The sequence below is a fragment of the Macaca fascicularis genome, chromosome 15, assembly GCF_037993035.2.
Source record: "Macaca fascicularis isolate 582-1 chromosome 15, T2T-MFA8v1.1".
Classification (NCBI taxonomy): domain Eukaryota; kingdom Metazoa; phylum Chordata; class Mammalia; order Primates; family Cercopithecidae; genus Macaca; species Macaca fascicularis.
The window spans coordinates 14,878,331-14,900,908 of NC_088389.1; the positions used below are offsets into that span (position 1 = coordinate 14,878,331).

General features: G+C 52.3%; 1 protein-coding gene and 1 non-coding gene across 8 annotated transcripts in view; both read right to left on the bottom strand.

The window, feature by feature from the left end:
- The window catches only part of MIGA2 (mitoguardin 2), a 38,816-nt gene that overhangs the window by 4,182 nt on the left and 12,056 nt on the right, over positions 1 to 22,578 (bottom strand). For 2 of the 7 annotated variants that reach the window (XR_012424282.1, XR_012424283.1), the window contains exons 5-13: positions 21,642 to 21,759; positions 21,179 to 21,315; positions 9,070 to 9,187; positions 7,689 to 7,789; positions 6,991 to 7,106; positions 4,790 to 4,862; positions 4,475 to 4,561; positions 546 to 658; positions 299 to 397 (exon numbers count right to left, since the gene is read on the bottom strand). Coding sequence is in view for 3 of the 7 variants with exons in the window: in XM_005580669.4 (XP_005580726.2) it covers positions 299 to 397; positions 4,475 to 4,561; positions 4,790 to 4,862; positions 6,991 to 7,106; positions 7,689 to 7,789; positions 9,070 to 9,187; positions 21,179 to 21,315; positions 21,642 to 21,759 (849 nt within the window). In the remaining 4 variants the exon portion in view is untranslated. Of the gene's footprint in view, positions 1 to 298; positions 398 to 545; positions 659 to 4,474; positions 4,562 to 4,789; positions 4,863 to 6,990; positions 7,107 to 7,688; positions 7,790 to 8,858; positions 8,977 to 9,069; positions 9,811 to 21,178; positions 21,316 to 21,641; positions 21,760 to 22,578 lie in introns of those variants that run through there. The other 5 variants (XM_005580669.4, XM_005580670.4, XR_012424285.1 and 2 more) reach the window with 4 other exon arrangements.
- On the bottom strand, positions 6,602 to 6,709 carry LOC123569251 (U6 spliceosomal RNA). The gene has a single exon (XR_006692893.1). It is a non-coding gene; the product is annotated as a U6 spliceosomal RNA (small nuclear RNA).

Sequence of the window (22,578 nt, forward strand, 5' to 3'; positions counted from 1 at the left end):
CATGGGGGCACTGCTGGAGCCTCGGGGCCACTTTCCAGATGGGGAGACTGAGGCTGGGGGGCTAGAGCATGAGCACATATCGGGGGGACACGTCTTCCCCCCTCTGCTGTGCAATGGGTGTAGCTGAGGCCATTCCTCCCTCCGCCTTGGCCTGCGGTAGGGCAGGAACTGGGGGCTGTGAGCAGCGATGGAACCGTCTCAGCCGCTTGGAACTGAGGTAGAGCTTGGCCCAGGAACCCCCTTGCTGCTCAGATGCAGGGGAGCCCAGGATGTTGGGGTTCAGCACAAAACAACTCACCCCTCGGCCCTCCAGCTCCAGCCGTGTTGTGGCCCAGGTCTCGGGCTGTAGGGCATAGCTCAGCATCTCCTCGTAGCTCTCCAGGAAGCCTTTGGGGCTCTGTGGGGAGAAGCACGGCCCATCCTGGTCACTGGACAAGACCCACAGGGACAGGCTGGCCTGTGGATGGGGGACATGCCAAGGCACGGCTGGGGCCCATCCCCACGCAGCAGGCACAGAGAAAACGTAGCAGAGAAGTGTCTCCTACTTAGCACAACGTGCTTCTCCAGAGAACCAGGGCACGCTGTCAGGTCTCAAGCCAGCTCCTCTGCTGAGCGCCTGCTGCCTTCCACGAGTGCCTAGTGTGACCGTGTGATCTCACTTTGGAGGGACACAGAATGGGAGGATTAGAGTCAGGCAGCTGAAGGTTCAAATCTCCGTGACCTTGGACCTCAACGGGGAAAGGGGAGAAGCTACAGCCCCGCCCTGATGAGATTCTTCTAGGGCAGTTGCTGAGCTCGTGTGTGACGCAGTCAGTCCAGCACCAAAGCCTTCAACAAACAGTGTTTAAAGCGCCCTGCACAGCACGGAGGCTCTCGGCACACATGATGCATCCTTCACTCTCTAGGACCCTGAGGGTTAGCTGGGGTTTGGGATGCTCTTTTCAGATGTGGGTCTGCATTTACAGATGTAGAAAAACACTTAAGTGTCAGGGTTGGTTCTCAGCATGGATTAACTCGTGACCTTTTTTTTTTTTTTTTTTGAGATGGAGTCTCGCTCTGTTGCCCAGGCTGGAATGCAGGAGTGCGATCTTGGCTCACTGCAAGCTCCATCTCCTGGGTTCACACCATTCTCCTGCCTCAGCCTCCCGAGAAGCTGAGACTACAGATGCCCGCCACCACGCCTGCCTACTTTTTTTGTATTTTTAGTAGAGACAGGGTCTCACCGTGTTAGCTAGGATGGTCTTGATCTCCTGACATCATGATCTGCCCGCCTCGGCCTCCCAAAGTGCTGGGATTACAGGCATGAGCCACACTGCACCTGGCCTTTTTTTTTCTTTAAGTCTTTGTCGCCCTGGCAGGAGTGCAGTGGCGCGATCTCAGCTCACTGCGGCCTCCACCTTCCAGGTTCAAGTGATTCTCCCGCCTCAGTCTCCCAAGTAGCTAGGATTACAGGTGCCTGCCATCACACCCAGCTAATTTTTGTATTTTTAGTAGAGACGGGGTTTCTCCATGTTGGCCAGGCTGGTCTGGACCTCAGGTGATCCACCCACCTTGGCCTCCCAAAATGCTGAGATTATAGGCAGAGCCACTGCACATGGCCCCAAATGTCTTAAAAAGTATTTACATTTTAAAGAGATTTTGCCAGGATGATCCTAGGCCGTCCCTTAACCGCCCTGAGTCTGTTTTCTCATCGGTAAATGGTGACAATGATGAAGATATGGGCTGGTCCTTGACACTTGAGCATGCCCTATGTCATCGCATAAGGTCCCCAGGACACACCCATTTCCACAGGAGGACACTGATACGTGATGAGGTTTTGTGGTCGCCCCACTGACACCAAGTTGAGCGAGTGCCCTGATGCTACAACCCCAGTCCCTCGGTGCCTTCCACAGGGCTAGCATCTTCCCAGGCCAGGGCCTGGCCCCAGTCCTAATAGAGCCACCACAGTTACTGCTCCAGTCCCAGGGCGCGGTGCAGGCTGTGGCACTCAGGTGCTGCTAAACGGCTTTCATTTCTTAATAAAACCAAAGTTCCATACTGGGAAGGTTGCAAAGGGAGCTCCCCAGAGGGTGGGGCCCTGGCACCCCCTTAGCCCTCCTTCACTTGTTCACTCACCCTGCTTCCTGGGGAGGCCCACCGACCAAGTTAAGGGCTCAGGCTGGGTCCGGGCCACCTGGCTTCAAATCCAGTCTACCCTTCACATACTCAGTACCCTGGACAAGCCCCCTTCCCTTCCTGGGCTCAGTGTCCTCATCCGCCAAACAGAAATTGCAGTGAGGCTCGAATGAACTCCCCGTAGTGAAGAACCACTGAGTACACACTGAGCTCACGGCCAGGTAACCAGCCGCTGCCGTGAGAATATCTGAGGAATGCTGATGCAGTACCCGTCCTGTGCCAGGCCCTGGATGGGGCACACACCTGTGCCAGGAGAGTTCTGGCCCTGGCCCTCATGGAGCTAACTGAGTAATAGGGGAGGAAGGACAAGGCAGCCCATGAGCAGGAGGCAGGGCAGTGAGGCCACACCGCCACGGTGAGCCCAGGGGTTCTCTCGGGCGTCAGACGATGAGTCAGGTGATGACCTCCTGGGGACAGAGAAGGCTGGGGGTACTCAGATAACAAGTGACCAAGGAAGGGGGAAGGGAGGGGGACAGAGGAAAAAGTGGGGTGGGGGGCTTCCAGGTACTGGTATATGTCCTACTTCTTAACCTGGGTGCTGGTTATACGGGGTTTGTCTTTCATTAAATCCTATACATAGGCCGGGCCTGGTGGCTAACACCTGTAATCCCAGCACTTTAGGAGGCCTGAGGCTGGTGGATTACCTGAGGTCAGGAGTTTGAGACCAGCCTGGCAAACATGGTGAAACCCTGTCTCTACTGAAAATACAAAAATTAGCTGGGTGTGGTGGCGCACGCCTGTAATCCCAGTTACTTGGGAGGGAGACTAAGGCAGGAGAATCACTTGAACCTGGGAGGCAGAGGTTGCAGTGAGTCAAGATCGTGCCACTGCACTCCAGCCTGGACAACACAGAAAGTCTCTGTCTCAAAAAAAAAAATCTTACAATTTTTGGGTGTTTTTGTTTGTTTTTTTTTTTTTTGAGACAGGGTCTCACTCTGTTAACCAGGCTGGAGAGCAGTGGTGCAATCATTGGCTCACTGCAGCCTTGAACTCCTGGCATCAAGCAATCCTCCCATCTCAGGCTCTCAAGTGCTGGGATTACAAGTGTGAGCCACCATGCCTGGCCAAATCCTATACTTTTTACACTCTCTACTATGTGTATTTCACAATAAAATTTAAAAAAAAAAAAAAAAGATTGAGGACAGGTGTGGTGGCTCACATCTGTCATCCCAGCACTTTGGGAGGCCAAAGAGGGCGCATCACCTGAGGTCAGGAGTTTGAGATCAGCCTGGGCAACATAGCAAAACCCTGTCTCTACGAAAAATACAAAAATTAGCCAGGCGCAGTGACGCATGCCTGTAACCCCAGCTACTAAGGAGGTTGAGGTAGGAGGATCATTTGAGCCTGGGAGGTGGAGGTTGCAGTGAGACGAGATCGTGCCATTGCACTCCAGCTTGGGTGGCAGGAGTGAAACCCTGCCTCAAAAAAAAAAAAAAAAAAAAACAAGATTGAGCAACAGTGTTCCTGGGGCAGAGACCAGCATATGCAAAGCCCAGATCAGGCAGCAAGTCTGGTGCACTAGAAGCAGGCCCTTCAGCTGGACAGGATGAAGCTCACAGGGCAGCAAACCACCAAACAGAGCTTGGCCTTCAGCCCAAGGGCAGCAGGCACAAGCGAGGGTTGTAGGTAGCTGGCTAGTGAGGTTAGATGTGTGTTTCAGAATCATCTGTCCAACCTGTTCACAAAACTTTGCTCAAACCCATTAAGGAAAACAAAAAAGACGAGTAACCAATCATCAAAACAATTCTGCAACCTCATCATTAATTAGAGATGCAAGGAAATAGCCTTATTTGCTGGCAGCGATGTAAGTTGTGAAGGCCTTGTGGAGGGCAAACTAGCAATATCTGCTGGGCTTCTAAATGTCCAGGACCCAGAAATGTCATATCCAGGGCTTTGCCACACAGAAAACCTCACGAGAGAGCTGTATAAGGAAGACTGTAGTAGTGATGTCTGTGATGGTGAACATCAGACAGCCCAGGTGTCCATCTATCAGGGAATGGAGGCTTTGTGTGGCGCTCTCCACTCAATGGGACACTCCACAGTCGGGGAACACCCCTCCCAGTGCTGGCATGGAGAGACGGACACCACGCGCCGCTACACTCCAGAGTAAACTGCGGGATGGTAAGTAGGGCACAAAGACTTAGAAACGGAATAACGACATCCCTGGTTGCAGAGTCTACAGAACGGAGTAGGAGGAACACATATCAGCCTGTGCACAGGGGTTCTGGCAGATGGGGCTCAGTGGGACTCTCTGTGGTTTGCATTTTATAATTTGCCCCCCTACCCCACTCCCTGCTACCTTCTCAGCCTTGGTCATCAGGCCTGTCACCATCTGTCGGCCCACTTTCCCGAAGAAAAGCTGGTTACTCTTGTCTTCCAGAAGCCCCTAGGGAAGGAGGAAGGGAGGGGAGTGAGCTGCCAGGCATGGCGATCCCTCAAAGCCCATGAAGAGGGCCACAGAAGAGGCCGGGTAGGTGGCCCACCTGCCACAGAGGAGCCCAGTGTGGGAGCAGGCCGGGCCAGGGACCAGGAGGCCACGTACATGCCACAGAGCCACGGCCAGCCTGACTACCCCTTGCCTCCCAACCCCGAGGAAGCCCCAGGCCACACCCACCTCAAAGGCCTGGCGCACACAGTGCAGCTTAGCCAGAAAGTCCTGGTCACTGTAGCAGCCCAGCAGCTCCGTCCTGAGGGGAGGACAGACGGCGTCACACAACCTGGTCCCTGCCCAGCGATGCCCCGGGGGTTCAGGTGGCACCTGGGTGGGGAGGTGGGAGGCTCTGGCTCTAGCCCTGGCCCTGCCTCAGCCCAGCAGTGTGGCCTCTGGCTGGTGCCTGCCTCCCTTGAGGCCTTGGTCTTCCCAGGCCAAAGGACAGGGCTGCCTGGATGATCTCTGAGGACGTATCAGCCTCTAAGGCACTGGGTACAGAGATGACCGAGGCCTCCTTAGGCCACAACCAGCCCCACATTTAACTGGCAAAGAACCAAAATGGCCAAACTGCCTCCTGACGGCAGATGTGGCGGATCACCCGGATCACTTCAGCCAGTGTCTGATTCATTTCTGGTTGGTGAACTTTTTTTTTTTTTTTTGAGATGGAGTCTCGCTCTGTCGCCCAGGCTGGAGTGCAGTGGCGCGATCTCGGCTCACTGCAAGCTCTGCCTCCGGGTTGACGCCATTCTCCTGATTCAGCCTCCCAAGTAGCTGGGACTACAGGCGCCCGCCACCACGCCTGGCTAATTTTTTTGTGTTTTTAGTAGAGTCGGGGTCTCCATCTCCTGAACTCGTGATCCGCCCACCATGGCCTCCCAAAGTGCTGGGATTACAGGTGTGAGCCACCGTGCCCGGTGAACTTTTTTTTTTTTTTTTTAGAGTCTCATTCTGTCGCTCAGGCTGGAATGCAATGGTACAATCTCAGCTCACTGCAACCTCTGCCTCCCAGGTTCAAGCAATTCTCCTGCCTCAGCCTCCCGAGTAGCTGGGATTACAGCCACGCACCACCATTCCCGGCTAATTTTTGTATTTTTAGTAGAGACGGGGATTCACCATGTTAACCAGGTTGGTTTTGACCTCCTGACCTCAAGTGATCTGCCTGCTTCTGCCTCCCAAAGTGCTGGGATTACAGGCATGAGCCACGGTGCCCAGCTCAGTTTTTGTTTTTTTTTTTGAGATAAGAGTCTTGCTCTGTTGCCCAGGCTAGAGTGCAGTGGCATGATCTCCACTCACTACAACCTCTCCCTCCTGGGTTCAAGCGATCCTCCTGTCTCAGCCTCCTGAGTAGCTGGGACTACAGGTATGTGCCACCACGCCCAGCTAATTTTTATATTTTTAGTAGAGATGGGGTTTACACCATATTGGCCAGGTTGGTCTCAAACTCCTGACCTCAGGTGATCTGCCTGCCTCGACCTCCCAAAGTACTGGGATTATAAGGATGAGCCACCCTGCCCAGCTCCAGATTAACTTTTAAACATACATACTGAAATCTGCAAGCCATGACCAAAGGGCCAAGTTCTCAGGCCGGGCATGGAGGCTCATGCCTGCAGTCCCAGCACTTTGGGAGGCTGAGGCAGGTAGATCACTTGAGGTCAGGAGTTTGAGACCAGTCTGGCCAACACAGTGAAACCCCATCTCTACTAAAAAAAAAAAAAAAAATCAAGTTCTCAGTCTCTTATTATACAAAAAAGTTAATTAAAAAGTTAATATAAGATGGCGAAGAGGCCTAAATATAACGACAGACAAGGAAACTGAGGCTAAGAGAAGTTAAGCAACTTGTTCAGGGTGGCAGAATTTGGAGGGAGTCCGGGCCTGTCTGTCCCCACAGCCTGGGTTCCTGACCTCTCCTACGGAGGGGCTGGGTCCAGATGCTGCACTTAGAGCCAGTGCCCCCTGTGTGGCTGTGGCTGTAACCCCCTGAGAATTTCCTTTTGTTTTTATATGGAATGCTCGGTAAATCTGCGTGTTATCCTTATGCTGGGACCACGCTAATCTCTGTATCATTCCAATTTTTTTTAGCATATGTGCTGTAGAAGCAAACACCCTCTTAGAATTTAGAAACGGTAGTAACTATTGTTCTTTATTAATTACGTTCATTTGTTACTGTCATTATTGGTACCAGACCTGCCAGTATGGGTCCATCCAGGCCCTCTGCAGCTGGCGGAGGAGCTGTCACCAGCTCACCATGGCGCTCAGGCAGCCTGGACTCACTCAGGCTGAGTCCTCGCCAAGCACCGCTGGCTTCTCCGCCTCCCGCAAGGGCCACGCAAGGGCCAGGATCACCCACCACCTCCTGCTCCCTCCCTCCCTCCACACCCGCTCACCTGAGGGTCCGGCACAGCACTTTCCCCTCCTTCACCAGCTGCAGGGCCTCCTCGTAGGCAGCAGCGGGTCTGGAGAGTGGGATCGGGTAATCTCCGGTCTGCAGGGACTCAAAGAGCTGGGGGAGGGTGCAGGGGAAGAGACCGGGGAGCCCGTGTGAGCAGCACAGCACAGCGCGAGCGCACCTGCCCGCTGGTTGGCCACAGCGGCCACCCCAGGTGCCTGCCCACTGCTAACCTCCCTGAGGGGATGTCAGAGGAAACACTGGCCAGGAGGCCCCAGTTCGAGCCCAGCTCTGGCCCTCAGCATCCCCATCTCCAGGGGTCCTTCCCAAAAAGGCCATCTAAAGGACACAAGCGCACGTCCTTTGGTCCCAGGGAAGGACACAGTGCCTGATCCACGTGCCCATGGCAGGAGACTGAGGCCAATCAATGGGCACAGCGGTCTGGAGAAGTGAGAGGCTAGCATAGGCTGGAGCCCTTCGGGACAGAACCCCTGCTCTCACCCACAGGACAATGGCCCCTGACTTCTCAGCACCCCCCATCCCCAACAGCTTCGAAGAGGCCCGTGAGAGCGTCCAAATTCTGCTCCTGTCGGAGAAAATGCCTCCAGTTTCCCATGACCCAGTGCTGGCCCAGTGGGCCTGCAGAGGAGGCCCAGCCTTCACCCCACCCCAGGCTTGGTCCCGACCCCCAGTCACCTCGGTGGCAGAGAAGAAGGAATCCTCTGAGGTCAGGCTGTCCTCATCGTCCGCCCGCAGCCGCAGCGAGCCCTCGGTCAGGGGCAGCATGAGGGTCCTCTCTGGGAAGAGCCGCAAGAGAGAGCGGGCTGAGACTCCCAGCACAGTGCTCGGCTGCAATCCCGGTACACAAAGCCCCCCATCAGGCCCAGGGGAGGCGTCATCCGGGGCCTGTGATTCCCATGCTCAGTGGCAAAGCTCTGACATGGCAAGCGCTTCTGCATGAGGACACTGGACTCCTCGCCTCAGTGAGTGGCCTCCTTCAATACCCACGACATCCTCGGAGGTCATCAGCCTTAGGTGTGAGCCCTCGGCTGGTGAGCAGCTCTGCCAAGCTCACAGGTTGCACCGCTGGACCTGAGACCCGAAGGCCCCCAAGCTCTGCAGGGGGAGGACCTTGTACTGTGTGGCCCCGGGGAAATCGCCTCTCTCCTCTGACAATCTGAAACTCAGCCATTGATACCAAGGGCTCAAGAGAGTCCACAGCCACTAACCTGGAGTTCCCCTCCCTGCTTGCCCAAGGGCTGAGGGGTGTGGACCTCCAAGGGTGCTCAGGAAAGGATTGTCAAGCAAGTAAGCAAAGGCCACAGACCTGCAGCGGGCCACCCTAAAGGTCCCGCAGCCCTTTCTGCCACGTATCGAGGCCACAGGAGGCAGATTCCTCCAACAGAGAAGCCACGCCCAGAGCACGTGGGGAGAAGCCAGGGCAGGGAGCGTGGCTCAGCCGACCCACTCCGGTTCTGTGTCCCCACTGGCAGAGCCAGGGAGCCAGATCCTCGGGAGTCTGAGGGGCCCACAGGGCTGAGTGCACAGGGAGGGGCCAAGGTGTCATTCACCGCAGGGGTCTGAAGAGGACAGTGGCTGTTTGGCAGAACAACTGGGTTCCCCCTCAGCATGTCACATCATTTCACCTCAACGCACCCAACAACGGAACTTCTGTCCTTGGCCATTGGCCTGCTCAGAGTGAACCTCCCGTGAGTCACCCCATCCACCCACTCAGTTTGAGCCACGGGAAAGGACTCAAAGCAGAGGCCTGGGACAGCCATCAGGGAGATGCTGCCACACGAACCCCAAGGCCACACCCAAGGGCATGGAGCCAGGTGCACTCGCTGGGGACTTCCGGGGCCTCACCTCAGTTCTGCTCCAGCCTGCCATGGAGAAGGGAACACCTCAGTTTCCCCATCTGTGCCATAAGGTGCTGGATCACGTGAGGTCGGAGAGCCCTGGGGATTCTAATTCATCGGATGCACTGAGAGAACCACGCCCCGGTTCTCGAACCTTCTCCTCACCTCCATCCCTGCCACCCTCCACGCCCACCCCGCCTGCGCTGGGCCCAGCTCACCAAGGTCTAGCAGCATGCTGTCCGCGGGGAAGGTGGAGCCAAACTCCTCCTGCAGGTGGTAGGCGCGGTGCAGCAGGGACTCCAGCTTCTCTGCAAACTCCTTCCGCTGTGACTCTGGCTGCCGTAAAAACAAGGACCCTCAAAGCTCCCAATGAAAACGGCTCCTTCCCTCACCCCCAGGTCCCTGGGGAAAGAGGAAGAGCTCTAGGACCCAGCAGCTAAGCACACAGGCTCCAGATCATCACTGCTCGATGGAGGAGCCAACAGCCACGTGTGGCAGCTGAGCACTGGAAACCTCGACAGTCCCAGAATGTAAACGCACAACAGATTTCAAACACGGTACCAAAAAGCATAGACCGTCCCAGGAATCTTTTCTGTTGATTACATGCTGAAATGATCACATATTGGATATACCAGGTTCCATAAAGTACACATGACCCTTAAAAATTGTGGACTTAGGTTGCTGGGCACGGTGGCTCACGCCTGTAATCCCAGCACTTTGGGAGGCCGAGGTGGGTGGATCACAAGGTCAGGAGTTCGAGACCAGCCTGACCAACACGTTGAAACCCCGTCTCTACTAAAAATACAAAAATTAGCCGGGCGTGGTGGTACACGCCTATAATCCCAGCTATTCAGGAGGCTGAGGCAGGAGAATCGCTTGAACTCGGCAGGCAGAGGTTGCAGCGAGCAGTGAGCTGAGATCGCACCGTTGCACTCTAGCCTGGGCAACAGCACGAGATTCTGTCTCAAAAAAAAAAAAAGAAAGAAAGAAAATTGTGGACTTAGGGTAACTTACTCCCCCTATGCCCACATGTTGCAAATCTACATAAAAACCTTTTTTTTTTTTTTTTTGAGACAGAGTCTCGTTCTGTCACCCAACCCGCAGTGCAGTGGCACAATCACATCTAACCACAGCCACAACCTCCTGAGTTCAAGTGATCCTCCCATCTCTGCCTCCCTAGTAGCTAGGACTACAGGCATACATCACCATACCTGGCTAACTTCTGTATATTTTTGGTAGATACAGGGTTTTGCCACATTGCCCAGGCTGATTTCGAACTTATGGGTTGAAGCAATCCTCCTGACTCTGCCTCCCAAAGCGCTGGGATTAGAGGTGTGAGCCACCGCGCCTGGCCCACATATAATTTTGACCCCTCTAAGAGTAGAGGGAGTTATTAGTAGGTTATTAACTACTAATAACCTATTGTTGACCAGAAGTCTTACTGAGAACATAGTTGATAATACATATTTTGTATGTTCTATGCATTATATTCTGTATCTTTACACCAAACTAAGCCAGAGAAAAGAAAATGTTATTTTTTTTTTTCTTCTTTTTTTTTTTGAGACAGAGTCTTGCTCAGTCGCCCAGGCTGGAGTGCAGTGGCATGATCTCGGCTCACTGCAAGCTCCGCCTCCCGGGTTCATGCCATTCTCCTGCCTCAGCCTCCCAAGTAGCTGGGACTACAGGCGCCTGCCACTCCGCCCGGCTATTTTTTTATTTTTTATTTTTAGTAGAGACAGGGTTTCACCTTGTTAGCCAGGATGGTCTTGATCTCCTGACCTCGTGATCCGCCCATCTCGGCCTCCCAAAGTGCTGGGCTGACAGGCGTGAGCCACCGTGCCCGGCCAAAAATGTTATTAAATAAATCATAAGGGCCGGGCGTGGTGGCTCATGCCTATCATCCCAGCACTTTGGGAGGCTGAGGCAGGCAGATCACGAGGTCAGGAGATTGAGACCATCCTGGCTAACACAGTGAAACCCCGTCTCTACTAAAAATTCAAAAAATTAGCCAGGCATGGTGGCGGGCACCCGTAGACCCAGCTACTCAGGAGGCTGAGGCAGGAGAATGGCGTGAACCTGGGAGGCGGGAGGATCCCTTGAGCCCAGAAGTTTGAGACCAGCCTAGGCAACATGGAAAGACCCCATCTCTACAAAAAATACAAAAATTAGGCCAGCATGGTGGCATGTGCCTGTAATCCCAGCTACTCAGGAGGCTGAGGTAGGAGGATCACATGAGCCCAGGGAGGTTGAGGTTGAAGAGAGCCGTTAACGGCGCCACTGCACTCCAGCCTGGGTGACAGAGCGAGACTCTGTCTCAAAAAAAATAAACAAATAAACGAAAGAAAATCACTGGGTCAGGCACGATGGCTCATACCAGTAATCCCAGCACTGTGGGAGACCAAGACAGGTGAATCACTTGGGCCCAGGAGGTTGAGACCAGCATTGGCAACACAGCAAAACCAAAAATACAAAAATGAGCCATTTCATAATGTGCTCTCAAAATAAATAAATAAAAGATTAAAATTTAAAAATACAACTAAAGGCCAGGTGTGGTGGCTCACACCTGTAATCCCAGGACTTTGGGAGGCTGAGGCGGGTGGATCACCTGAGGTCAGGAGTTTGAGACCAGCCTGGTCAACATGGCGAAAGCCCATCTCTACTAAAAATACAAAAATTAGCCAGTCATGGTGGCACATGCCTGTAATACCAGCTACACCGGAGGCTGAGGCAGGAGAATCATTTGAACCTGGGAGGTGGAGGTTGCAGTGAGCCAATTGCATGCCATTGCACTCCAGCCTGGGCAACAAGAGTGAAACTCTGTCTCCAAACACACACACACACACACATATATATATATATATATATATATATAAATCTTAAAAAAGAAAATCATTGAGGAGAAAGGATATCTGCCCGAATAGGTTCCTAATGCAGATGAAAGTGCCCTATTCTGGAAAAAAACGCCACAAAGGACATTTATTAGTAAGGAAGAGAAGTGAGCACTAGGATTTAAGGCAGGAAGGAATAGACTAACTCTACTGTTTTGTGCAAATGCAGTCAGGATTTTCATCAGGACTGTCCTTTCTTTTTTTTCTTTTTTGAGATGGGGTCTCATTCTGTTGCCCAGGCTGGAATGCAGTGGCGTGATCTCGGCTCACTGCAACTTCCAACTCCCAGGTTCAGGCAATTCTCCCACCTCACCCTCCTAAGTAGCTGGGACCACAGGCACGCAAATAAACGAAATAAAATGTGCCTAATTTTTATATTTTTAATATAAAAAAACCACCACACCCAGCTAATTTTTATATTTTTAATAGAGACAGGGTTTCACCATATTGCCCAGGCTGGTCTTGAACTCCTGAGCTCAGCTGGGCGCGGTGGCTCACGCCTGTAATCCCAGCACTCTGGGGGGGCCAAGGCGGGCAGATCACTTGAGGTCAGGAGTTTGAGACCAGCCTGGTCTATTTGGTGAAACCCTGCCTCTACTAAAAACACAAAAATTAGCTGGGCTTAGTGGTGTGCACCTGTAATTCCAGCTGCTTGGGAGACTGAGGCAGGAGAATCACTTGAACCCAGGAAGTAGAGGTAGCAGTAAGCCAAGACTGCACCACTGCACTCCAGCCTGGGCAACAGAGCAAGAGTAATTATTACAATATTTATTCTAAGAGTTACACTTGCTGGTGGCCACCATGGGCCAGTCTTGTGTGAAGTGCTGTAGTTCTATTAAGTCATCCCTGAGATCTTAGGAGAAAGACACTCTTATTTGCCTTGACAGATAGAGAAACTAAGACATGGCTCAGGACTGGGAAATTATTTCCCTGAGGTCACAGTGTGGAACTAGTGGTGCCACATACTGAAACATACTGAATCCAGGTGTGTGTGGCTCCAGAGCAGTGCTGTCCAGTGGAAAGCCACACACAACATTTAATGTTTTCTGTTTTGTTTTTTTTTAGATGGAGTTTTGTTCTTGTCGGCCCAGGCTGGAGTGCAGTGGCACAATCTCGGCTCACCGCAACCTCCGCCTCCCAGGTTCAAGCAATTCTGCTGCCTCAGCCTCCCAAGTAGCTGGGACTACAGGTGCGCGCCAGCATGCCCAGCTAATTTTTGTATTTTTAGTAAAGACAGGGTTTCACCATCTTGGCCAGGCTGGTCTCGAACTTCTGACCTCATGATCCACCCGCCTCGGCCTCTCAAAGTGCTAGGATTACAGGCGTGAGCCACCGTGCCCGGTCAACATTTAATGTTTTCTACAGACCACAATAAATAGCACAAAGTAATGGGCAAAATTAATTTTTTTTTTTTTTTTTTTTTTTTTTTTTTTGAGACGGAGTCTTGCTCTGTCACCCAGGCTGGAGTGCAGTGGCCGGATCTCAGCTCACTGCAAGCTCCGCCTCCCGGGTTTACGCCATTCTCCTGCCTCAGCCTCCTGAGTAGCTGGGACTACAGGCGCCCGCCACCTCGCCCGGCTATTTTTTTGTATTTTTTAGTAGAGACGGGGTTTCACCGTGTTAGCCGGGATCGTCTCTCGATCTCCTGACCTCGTGATCCGCCCATCTCGGCCTCCCAAAGTGCTGGGATTACAGGCTTGAGCCACCGCGCCCGGCCAAAATTAATTTTAATAATACATATGTGACCCTTGAACAACATAGGGTTTCTTTTTTTTTTTTTTTTTGAGACAGGGTCTTGCTCTGTTGCCCAGGCTAGAGTGCAGTGATGAGATCATGGGCTCAGGCGATCCTCCCAACTCAGCCTCCTAAGTAGCTGGGGCTACAGGTGCCCACCACCGCGCCCAGCAAATATTTTTGTATTTATTGTAGAGACAGGATCTCACCATGTTGCCCAGGGTGGTCTTGAATTCCTAGACTAAAGTGATCCTCCCACCTTGGTCTCCTAAGGTGTTGGAACTACAGGTATGAGCCATTGTGCCCGGCCAGATTTTTTTCAATAAATATATAGGAGAATTTTTTGGAAATTTATGACAATTTGAAAAACCTCAGAGATGAACCCACTTAGCCTAGAGATACTGAAAAAATTATGAAAAAGATATGTGACGAACAATAAAATATATGTAGGTAATCGTCTTTATCATTTACTACCATAAAATATACACAAATTGGGTGGGCGCAGCAGTTTTCACCTGTAATCCCAGCACTTTGGGAGGCCGAGGCAGGCGGATCACCTGAGGTCAGTAGTTCAAGACCAGCCTGGCCAACATGGTGAAACCCCGTCTCTACTAAAAATATAAAAATTAGCTGGACATAGTGGCTGGCACCTGTAATCCCAGCTACTCAGGAGGCTGAGGCGGGAGAATCGCATGAACCCTGGAGGCAGAGGTTGCAGTGAGCTGAGACCATGCCATTGCACTCCAGCATGGGCAACAAGAGCGAGACTGTCTCAGGAAAAAAAAAAAAAGAAAAAAAAAAAGAAAAAAAAATAAAAGAAAAAAAAAAAAGGCTGGGCGCGGTGGCTCACGCCTATAATTCCAGCACTTTGGGAGGCCGAGGCGGGTGGATCATGAGATCAGGAGTTCAAGACTATCCTACCAACATGGTGAAACCCTGCCTCTACTAAAAATACAAAAATTAGCTGGGCATGGTGGTGCACGCCTGTAGTCCCAGCTACTCGGGAGGCTGAGGCAGGAGAATCGCTTGAACCTGGGAGGCGGAGGTTGCAGTGAGCTAAGAGCCCGCCACTGCAGCACTCCAGCCTGGTGACAGAGTGAGACTCCGTCTAAAAAAAAAAAAAAAAAGAGTGCGCAGCATCCTGTGGCCTTGATGACCTTGTTGCTACCCTTGGGCCACTAGGCCGGGTGAGGGAACAGGGGGCACTCCTCCCTGAACCCCAGGAGCTTCTGGGCTGAGCGCTGAGGGGAGGCATGAGCCAACCCCACTCTGTTTTCCACAAAGGCTGCCAGAGCCTGCAACCGCCTGTAACTGGACCCGCGGGGAGAAGATGAGGGCCGAGGGCGCTGGGGAACAACAGTCAGAAGAGCTTGGAAAGGGATGGAAATGATGGAAATGGCAGCCATGCACTGAGTGCCACCTGGGGCCAGGTGCCTCATCGTTCAGTCTCACAGTGTCCCTCTGAGGACAGGATTACTAGGACCCCATTTCACAGGTCAAACTCAAGGTTAAGTGGTCCACATGTGGTCCACATGACCAGCAAGAGCTTGGCAGAGCTGGGATGCAGCCCCAGGCCCACAGGACCCTTTGCTCGGTTCTCCCGCAGGGCCCGGACGCACCCTGTGTGGCCAGCAGAGACTTGTAGTTTTGGCACAAATCTGTGTCTCTGTGAAATGGTCTCAAGTAAGGTAATGGTTCCTTTTTTTTTTTTTTTTTTTGAGATAGAGTCTAGATCTGTCGCCAGGCTGCAGTGCTATGGCGCCATCTCAGCTCACTATAGCCTCTGAATCCCTGGTTCAAGTGATTCTCCTGCCTCAGCCTCCCATGTAGCTGGGACTACAGGCATGTGCCACCACGCCCGGCTAATTTTTGTATTTTTATTAGAGATGGGGTTTCACCATGTTGGCCAGTATGGTCTCCATCTCCTGACCTCGTGATCCACCCACCTTGGCCTCCCAAAGTGCTGGGATTACAGGTGTGAGCTACCGCGCCTGGCCAGGGTAATGGTTCTTAGATGTGACATCAGACGCACACTCAACAAAAGGAAAAAACAGATAACCCTGACCCTCAAAAAACTTTTGTGCTTCCGGGGGCACCAGCAAAAAAGTGAGGCCAGGCGCGGTGGCTCACGCCTGCAATCCCAGCACTTTGGGAGGCCAAGGCGGGCAGATCACCTGGGGTTGGGAGTTCGAGACCAGCCCGGCCAACATGGTGAAACCCTGTCTCTACTACAGAAGTTAGCCGGGCATGGTGGCGGGTGCCTGTAATCCCAGATTATAAGGAGACTGAGGCGGGAGAATCGCTTGAACCTGGGAGACAGAGGCTGCAATGAGCTGAGATCACCCCACCGCACTCCAGCCTGGGTGACAGAGCGAGACTCTATTTCAAAATAAATAAATAAATACGGAATAAAAAATAAATAAATAAATAAAGTGAAAAGATAACTCACAAGATGACAAAAAATACAGAAAATATCTGCAACCGCATCTGATAAAGGGCTTTCTCCACAATATGAGAAACCCTTAGAACTTAATAAAAACACAAATAACCCAATTACAAAAGAAGGCATCGGAATAGACATTCCTCCGAATAAGATGTAATAATGGATAGGAAGTGAAAAGATGCTCAACATCCTTAGCCATCAGAAAAATGCAAATCAAAACAATGCGAAGCCACCTGCACCCGCCAGGATGGGGATAACCAAAAAGACAGGAACAAGTGGTGGTGAGCATGTGGAGAAACGGGAACCCTCATGGGCTGCTGATGAGAACAAAAAACAGTGCAGTCACTTTGAAAACAGTTTGGTGGTTCCTTAAAAAGTTAAACGTGGAGGCTGGGCATGGTGGCTCATACCTGTAATCCCAGCACTTTGGGAGGCCAAGGTGGGTGGATCATCTGAGGTCAGGAGTTTGAGACCAGCCTGGCCAACATGGTGAAACCCCATCTCCACTAAAAATACAAAAATTAGGCCGGGCGTGGTGGCTCATGCCTATAATCCCAGCAGTTTGGGAGGCCGAGGTGGGCAGATCACAAGGTCAGGAGATCGAGACCATCCTGGCTAACACGGTGAAACCCCGTCTCGACTAAAAATACCAAAAATTAGCCGGGCGAGGTGGCGGGCGCCTGTAGTCCCAGCTACTCCGGAGGCTGAGGCAGGAGAATGGCGTGAACCCGGGAGGCAGAGCTTGCAGTGAGCCAAGATCCTGCCACTGCACTCCAGCCTGGGTGACAGAGCGAGACTCCGTCTCAAAAAAAAAAAAAAATACAAAAATTAGCCAGGTGTGGTGGCGCATGCCTGTCATCCCAGCTACTTAGGCTGAGGCGGGAGAATGGTGTGAACCTGGGAGGTGGAGGTTGTGGTGAGCCGAGATTGCGCCACCGCACGCCAGCCAGGGCGTGATCCTGCAGTTTCACGCCTAGGTATATACCCAAGAGAAATGAAAACAAATGTCCACACAAAAACCTGTAATGAATGTTCATAGCAGCATTATTCATAGGAGTCAAAAAATGAAGCAACCCAAATATCTACCAACTGATGAACAAATAAACAAAATGTGGTCCATCTATACAACAGAAACAAAACAGTGATTCACGCTGCAACACGGATAAACCTTGGAAACATCCTGCTATGTGAAGGGAGGCAGTCACAAAAGGCCACATATTCTGTGATCCCATTTCTAGAAACGTCCAGGATAGGCAAATCCAGATGTAGAGAAAATAGATTTGTGGTTGCCTAGAGCTGGGGGAAATGAAGGGATACGAAGGGAATGGCCAAAGTACATGGGGTTTCTTTGTTGGTGTTTCTTTGCTGTTGTTGAGACACCGTCTCACTCTGTTGCAGAGGCTGGAATGCAGTGGCTCAACCATGGCTCACTGTAGTCTTGACCTTCTGGGCTCAAGGAATCCTACTGCCTCAGCCTCCTGAGTAGCTGGGCCTACAGGTGTGCGCCACCATACCCAGCTAACTTTTTAATTTTTTGCAGAGATGGGGGTCTCACTATGCTGCCCAGGCTGGTCTTGAATTTCTGGGCTCAAGAAATTTTCCTCCACCTGGGCCTTCCAAAGCACTGAGATTACAGGTATGAGCCACCATGCCAGACCAGGGGTTTCTTTTTGGGATGATAAAAATGCTCCAAAATTGATTGTGATAATAGATACACAATTTTGTGAATATACCAAAGGTCACTCAATTGTCCAGTTTAAATGCTACGTGAATTATATCTTTTCTTTTTCTTTTTGTAGAGACAGGGTTGCCCAAGCTGGACTGCACTGGCACTATCATAGCTCACTGCAGCCTTGAACTCCTGGGCTCAGGAGATCCTCCCACTTCAGCCTCCCGAGTAGCTGGGACCATAGGAACATGCCACGACACCCAGCTAATTGGTCACACCACTGCACTCCAGCCTGGGCAGCAGAGTAAGACCCTGTCTCAAAAACAAAATATTTTTTTGAGACAGAGTCTCACTATGTTGCCCAGGCTGGTCTTGAACTTCCCCCTCGTTGACTCAAACAATCCTCCCACCTCAGCCTTCCAAAATATTGGGATTATAAGTGTAAGCCACTGTGCCCAGCCTATATTTCAACAAAACTGTTTAAAAATTATAGTAATAGGCTGGGCGCAGTGGCTCATGCCCATAATCCCAGCACTTTGCGAGGTTGAGGCGGGTGGATCACCTGAGGTCAGGAGATACAAACTAGCCTGGCCAACATGGTGAAACCTCATCTCTACTAAAAATACAAAAAAATTAGCCAGGTGTGGTGGCACATGCCTGTAATCCCAGCTACGCGGGAGGCTAAAGCAGGAGAATCGCTTGAACCTGGGAGGCAGAGGTTGCAGTGAGCCATGATCACGCCATTGCACTCCAGCCTGGGCAACAAAAGCGAAACTCCATCTCAAAAAAAAAAAACAGGCCGGCCGGGCGCGGTGGCTCAAGCCTGTAATCCCAGCACTTTGGGAGGCCGAGACGGGCGGATCACAAGGTCAGGAGATCGAGACCAGCCTGGCTAATACGGTGAAACCCCGTCTCTACTAAAAAAATACAAAAAAAAAAAAAACTAGCCGGGTGAGGTGGCGGGCGCCTGTAGTCCCAGCTACTCAGGAGGCTGAGGCAGGAGAATGGCGTAGACCCGGGAGGCGGAGCTTGCAGTGAGCTGAGATGCGGCCACTGCACTCCAGCCTGGGCGACAGAGCGACACTCCGTCTCAAAAAAAAAAAAAAAAAAAAAAAAAAAACAGGCCGGGCGCGGTGGCTCACGCCTGTAATCCCAGCACTTTGGAAGGCCGAGGCGGGCGGATCACAAGGTCAGGAGATCGAGACCATGGTGAAACCCCGTCTCTACTAAAAAAATAGAAAAAATTAGCCGGGCGCAGTGGCGGGCGCCTGTGGTCCCAGCTACTCGGGAGGCTGAGGCAGGAGAATGGCGTGAACCCGGGAGGCGGAGCTTGCAGTGAGCCGAGATTGCGCCACTGCACTCCAGGCTGGGCGACAGAGCAAGACTCCGTCTCAAAAAAAAAAAAAAAAGAAAAAAAAAAAGAAAAAAAAAAATTATAGCAATAGATAGAAAAAATGCCTGGAGGAAGAGAAAGTGGTGATGCCTAGAAGAAGGGTTGTAGGCATCAATGACATGCCAGAGATAATTAACTGAGCACCTACTATGGACTAGGCCTGTACGGCTGGTGCTGGTGCCCCCACAGAGCGCCAGTGTTCCAGGAGGCCGAGGGCCGCACACCGCGCAACCATTGAGCTGTCTGATCAGAGTCTGGGCTCAGACTATTTTACACCCCCTTCTCTTTCCTATTTCTGTACTTTTCATTATTTGATAAGGAATATGTAATTGCTTTCACAACAAGGAAAACAATGCAAGTTCTATCATTTTCAAGTTCTATCATTTCAGATATAGTTTTAGCAAAAAATATAATCTGGGAAACAAAGTTGCCTCCCTTGAATCCCCCTCACTAACACACTCCTACAGGTGCCCATTCCCTGCCCACTCACAGACAGGACCTGACGCAGCTGCAACTGCAGGCACTCAAGGGTTTGAGTCACTTCAAACCTCAGGTATTTCCCTGGCCTTCACGTCCTGAGCTCACGCCCCAGCAGGGACAGAGGGTATGGACACCTTCAACTTGTTGCCAGCTGTGCCAGACACAGCCCCACCCTTGTTCTGCAAGTTGTTTCCTAGGTCCCCCTGCCAGCTGGCTCTCGGCCAATGGGAAACACGGGTGGAGGAATGAAGGCAAGGGTGAGGGAGGAGTAGGCAGAGAAATCCTCCTTCCTCCTTCTACCTCCGCCACCAGAAGTGGCCACATCCCCTCAAATTCCTGGGCTCAACTGGATCTCCTGCCGCGGCATCCCAGAGTGTTGGGATTACAGGTGTGACGCACCGTGCCCAGCCACAAAATTTTTAATTGTAGCCTTTTAACTTCATTTTCCTTTCCTAATATTGAAATAATAAATATTCACTGTAGGCAGGGTGTGGTGGCTCACGCCTGTAATCCCACACTTTGGGAGGCAGAGGCGGGTAGATCATGAGGTCAGGAGATCGAGACCATCCTGGCTAACACAGTGAAACCCCATCTCTGCTAAAAAAAAAAAAAAAAAAATACAAAAAATTAGCCAGGCGTGGTGGCAGGCGCCTGTAGTCCCAGCTACTCGGGAGGCTGAGGCAGGAGAATGGCGTAAACCCAGAAGGCGGAGCTTGCAGTGAGCCGAGATCGTGCCACTGCACTCCAGCCTGGGCGACAGAGCGAGACTCTGTCTCAAAAATAAATAAATAAATAAATACATACATACATACATACATACATACATACATAAATTAGCTGGGCGCGGTTCCTCACGCCTGTAGTCCCAGCACTTTGGGAGGCTGAGGGGGGGTGGATCACGAGGTCAAGAGATCGAGACCATCCTGGCCAACATGGTGAAACCCCGTCTTTACTAAAAATACAAAAATTAGCTAGGCATGGTGGCGTGCGCCTGTGTAATCCCAGCTACTCAGGAGGCTGAGGCAGGAGAATCACTTGAACCCAGGAGGTCGAGGTTGCAGTGAACCGAGATAGCACCACTGCTCTCCAGCCTCGGCAACAATGCAAGACTCCATCTCAAAACAAACAAACAAACAAAACAGCCGAGCACAGTGGTTCACACCTGTAATCCCAGCACTTTGGGAGGCCAAGAAGGGTGGATCATGAGGTCAAGAGTTCAAGACCAGCCTGGCCAACATGGTGAAACCCCGTCTCTACTAAAAATACAAAAATTACCCGAGTGTGGTAGCGGGCGCCTGTAGTCCCAGCTACTCAGGAGGCTGAAGCAGGAGAACCGCTTGAACCTGGGAGGTGAAGGTTGCAGTGAGCCGAGATCGCACCACTGCAATCCAGCCTGGCAACAGAGCGAGACTCCATCTCAAAAAAAAAAAAAAAACAAAGACCGGGCAATGCAGCCAACTCTCAACAGAGGCGCCTTCCCTTCCAGTCTTTCAGGACCACACGTTGCCCTTCACAGGGTTGAGGCGGGTGTGAGTCCCAGTACAGCTGTTTTTACCGAGCGCCAGGCACTGCGCTGAGCACATGACGTGAATTGCTTTCTTTCACGTCATAACACCCTCACAGAGGACAGGAGCCTGCCTGCCTCCCAAGGTGTGGCTGCCCCTCTCCTGTGCTGCCAACCTTCTCCCATGGGCGCAGGGGGATGCAGAAGGCCACCTACCTCAGACAGTGGCTCTGATGCAGTCTCTGGGTTCCGGAGGCCGTCCCTGGGCGTGGGCGTGCTGCCGCTGTCCCCACGCTGGCCCACGCTCAGTGCCTGCTCCCACTTCTGCAGAGCTTCCTCGAACAGCTCCATGCCTGAGCACAGGTGAGACAACAAGGGAGGGTCAGGCCTTGACTGTCTCACCCAAGACGGGGCTCAGAACATCAAGGAGGCAGAAGGGCCTTAAAGGGCAAGAACTGGGTGGGGGCGTGTGGCCTGGGCTGCTCAGGTTCCAGGCCTTTTTTCAGACCAGGTTTGTTCCTAGACACTGTCCCTTGTTCAGAAATGGCTGGAAATCTCCAATTGGGATTTTGGGCAGGGTAGTGAGGGGCAAAGTGACCTGAGACTGGCCAGGCTCCTAGGAAGGAGCTGTTTCTGCCGCCCACCCTGCCCTGGAAGCCGAGGCACCTCCTGCACACACCTTGCATATACAGGCTCTCTGCGTTGCCGTCACTGGTGGTCAGAGACTCCTCCATCCCTCTGGCATCCCACGGTCCCGAGCACGCGGCTGTGGGGCTGGATGAGTTCACTGCCACCATCTGGGAGCCAATCAGTGCAAGAACAAAGAGTGAAGCCTTCCTGGGCTCTCTGCAGGGCCCCCCCTGAGCCCTCCCCCACTGCCTGACCATGGGCCACACGCCCTCTCCAAATGCCATCCCTGAGCTCATTCCTGGCCACAGCGTCTGCACCCTCAGAATGGCCTGGACCCACAATCTACCTGATGGTGCTTCATAGAAGCCACCAAAGCGGGAAGGAATCCCGAGACCAACGCCCAGCCCAGGAACCTTGGAACCCCGCTGAGCCCTGCTCCCGACTGCTGTATCCACCCCTTACGCCATGGCTCCTCTACCACCTGGACAAGAAGACAGAGAGTACCCATTCTGTGCCAGGGTCCCGCCTCTCATCCACACGAGCGGCTGGCTGCCCAAGGACAAGAACCAGCTCTTGCTTGCCCCTGTGCCAGCCTGGCTCAGAGCTGGGACTCTGCTTGCTGGACAAGTGAAGGAACCAAAAGCCACAACCCAGAAGAAGCCAAGCTTCTGCCTTATTTACCTCTATACCCCCAGAGCCTGGCAGAGTCCCTGGTATAACGCAGGTGCTTGTCAGTGGCTGATGAATGAATAACCTGCATTTTCACAGGTACGGGTCTCCCCAGGAGACCATCAGTTTCTCTCCTCTGCACCAGCCCACCTTTCTCCCACCAACACCTGGCACAGTGAGTGATTAGGGACAATCCCTGAAAGCCTGCGTGGGTGGAGGAGTGAGAGAGAGAATGAATGAATGAATGAATGGACTCTACCAGTCCATAAGCTTCCTGAGGGCGGAGTCCTCAGGAGGGGTAAGCCTGGACCTGGAGC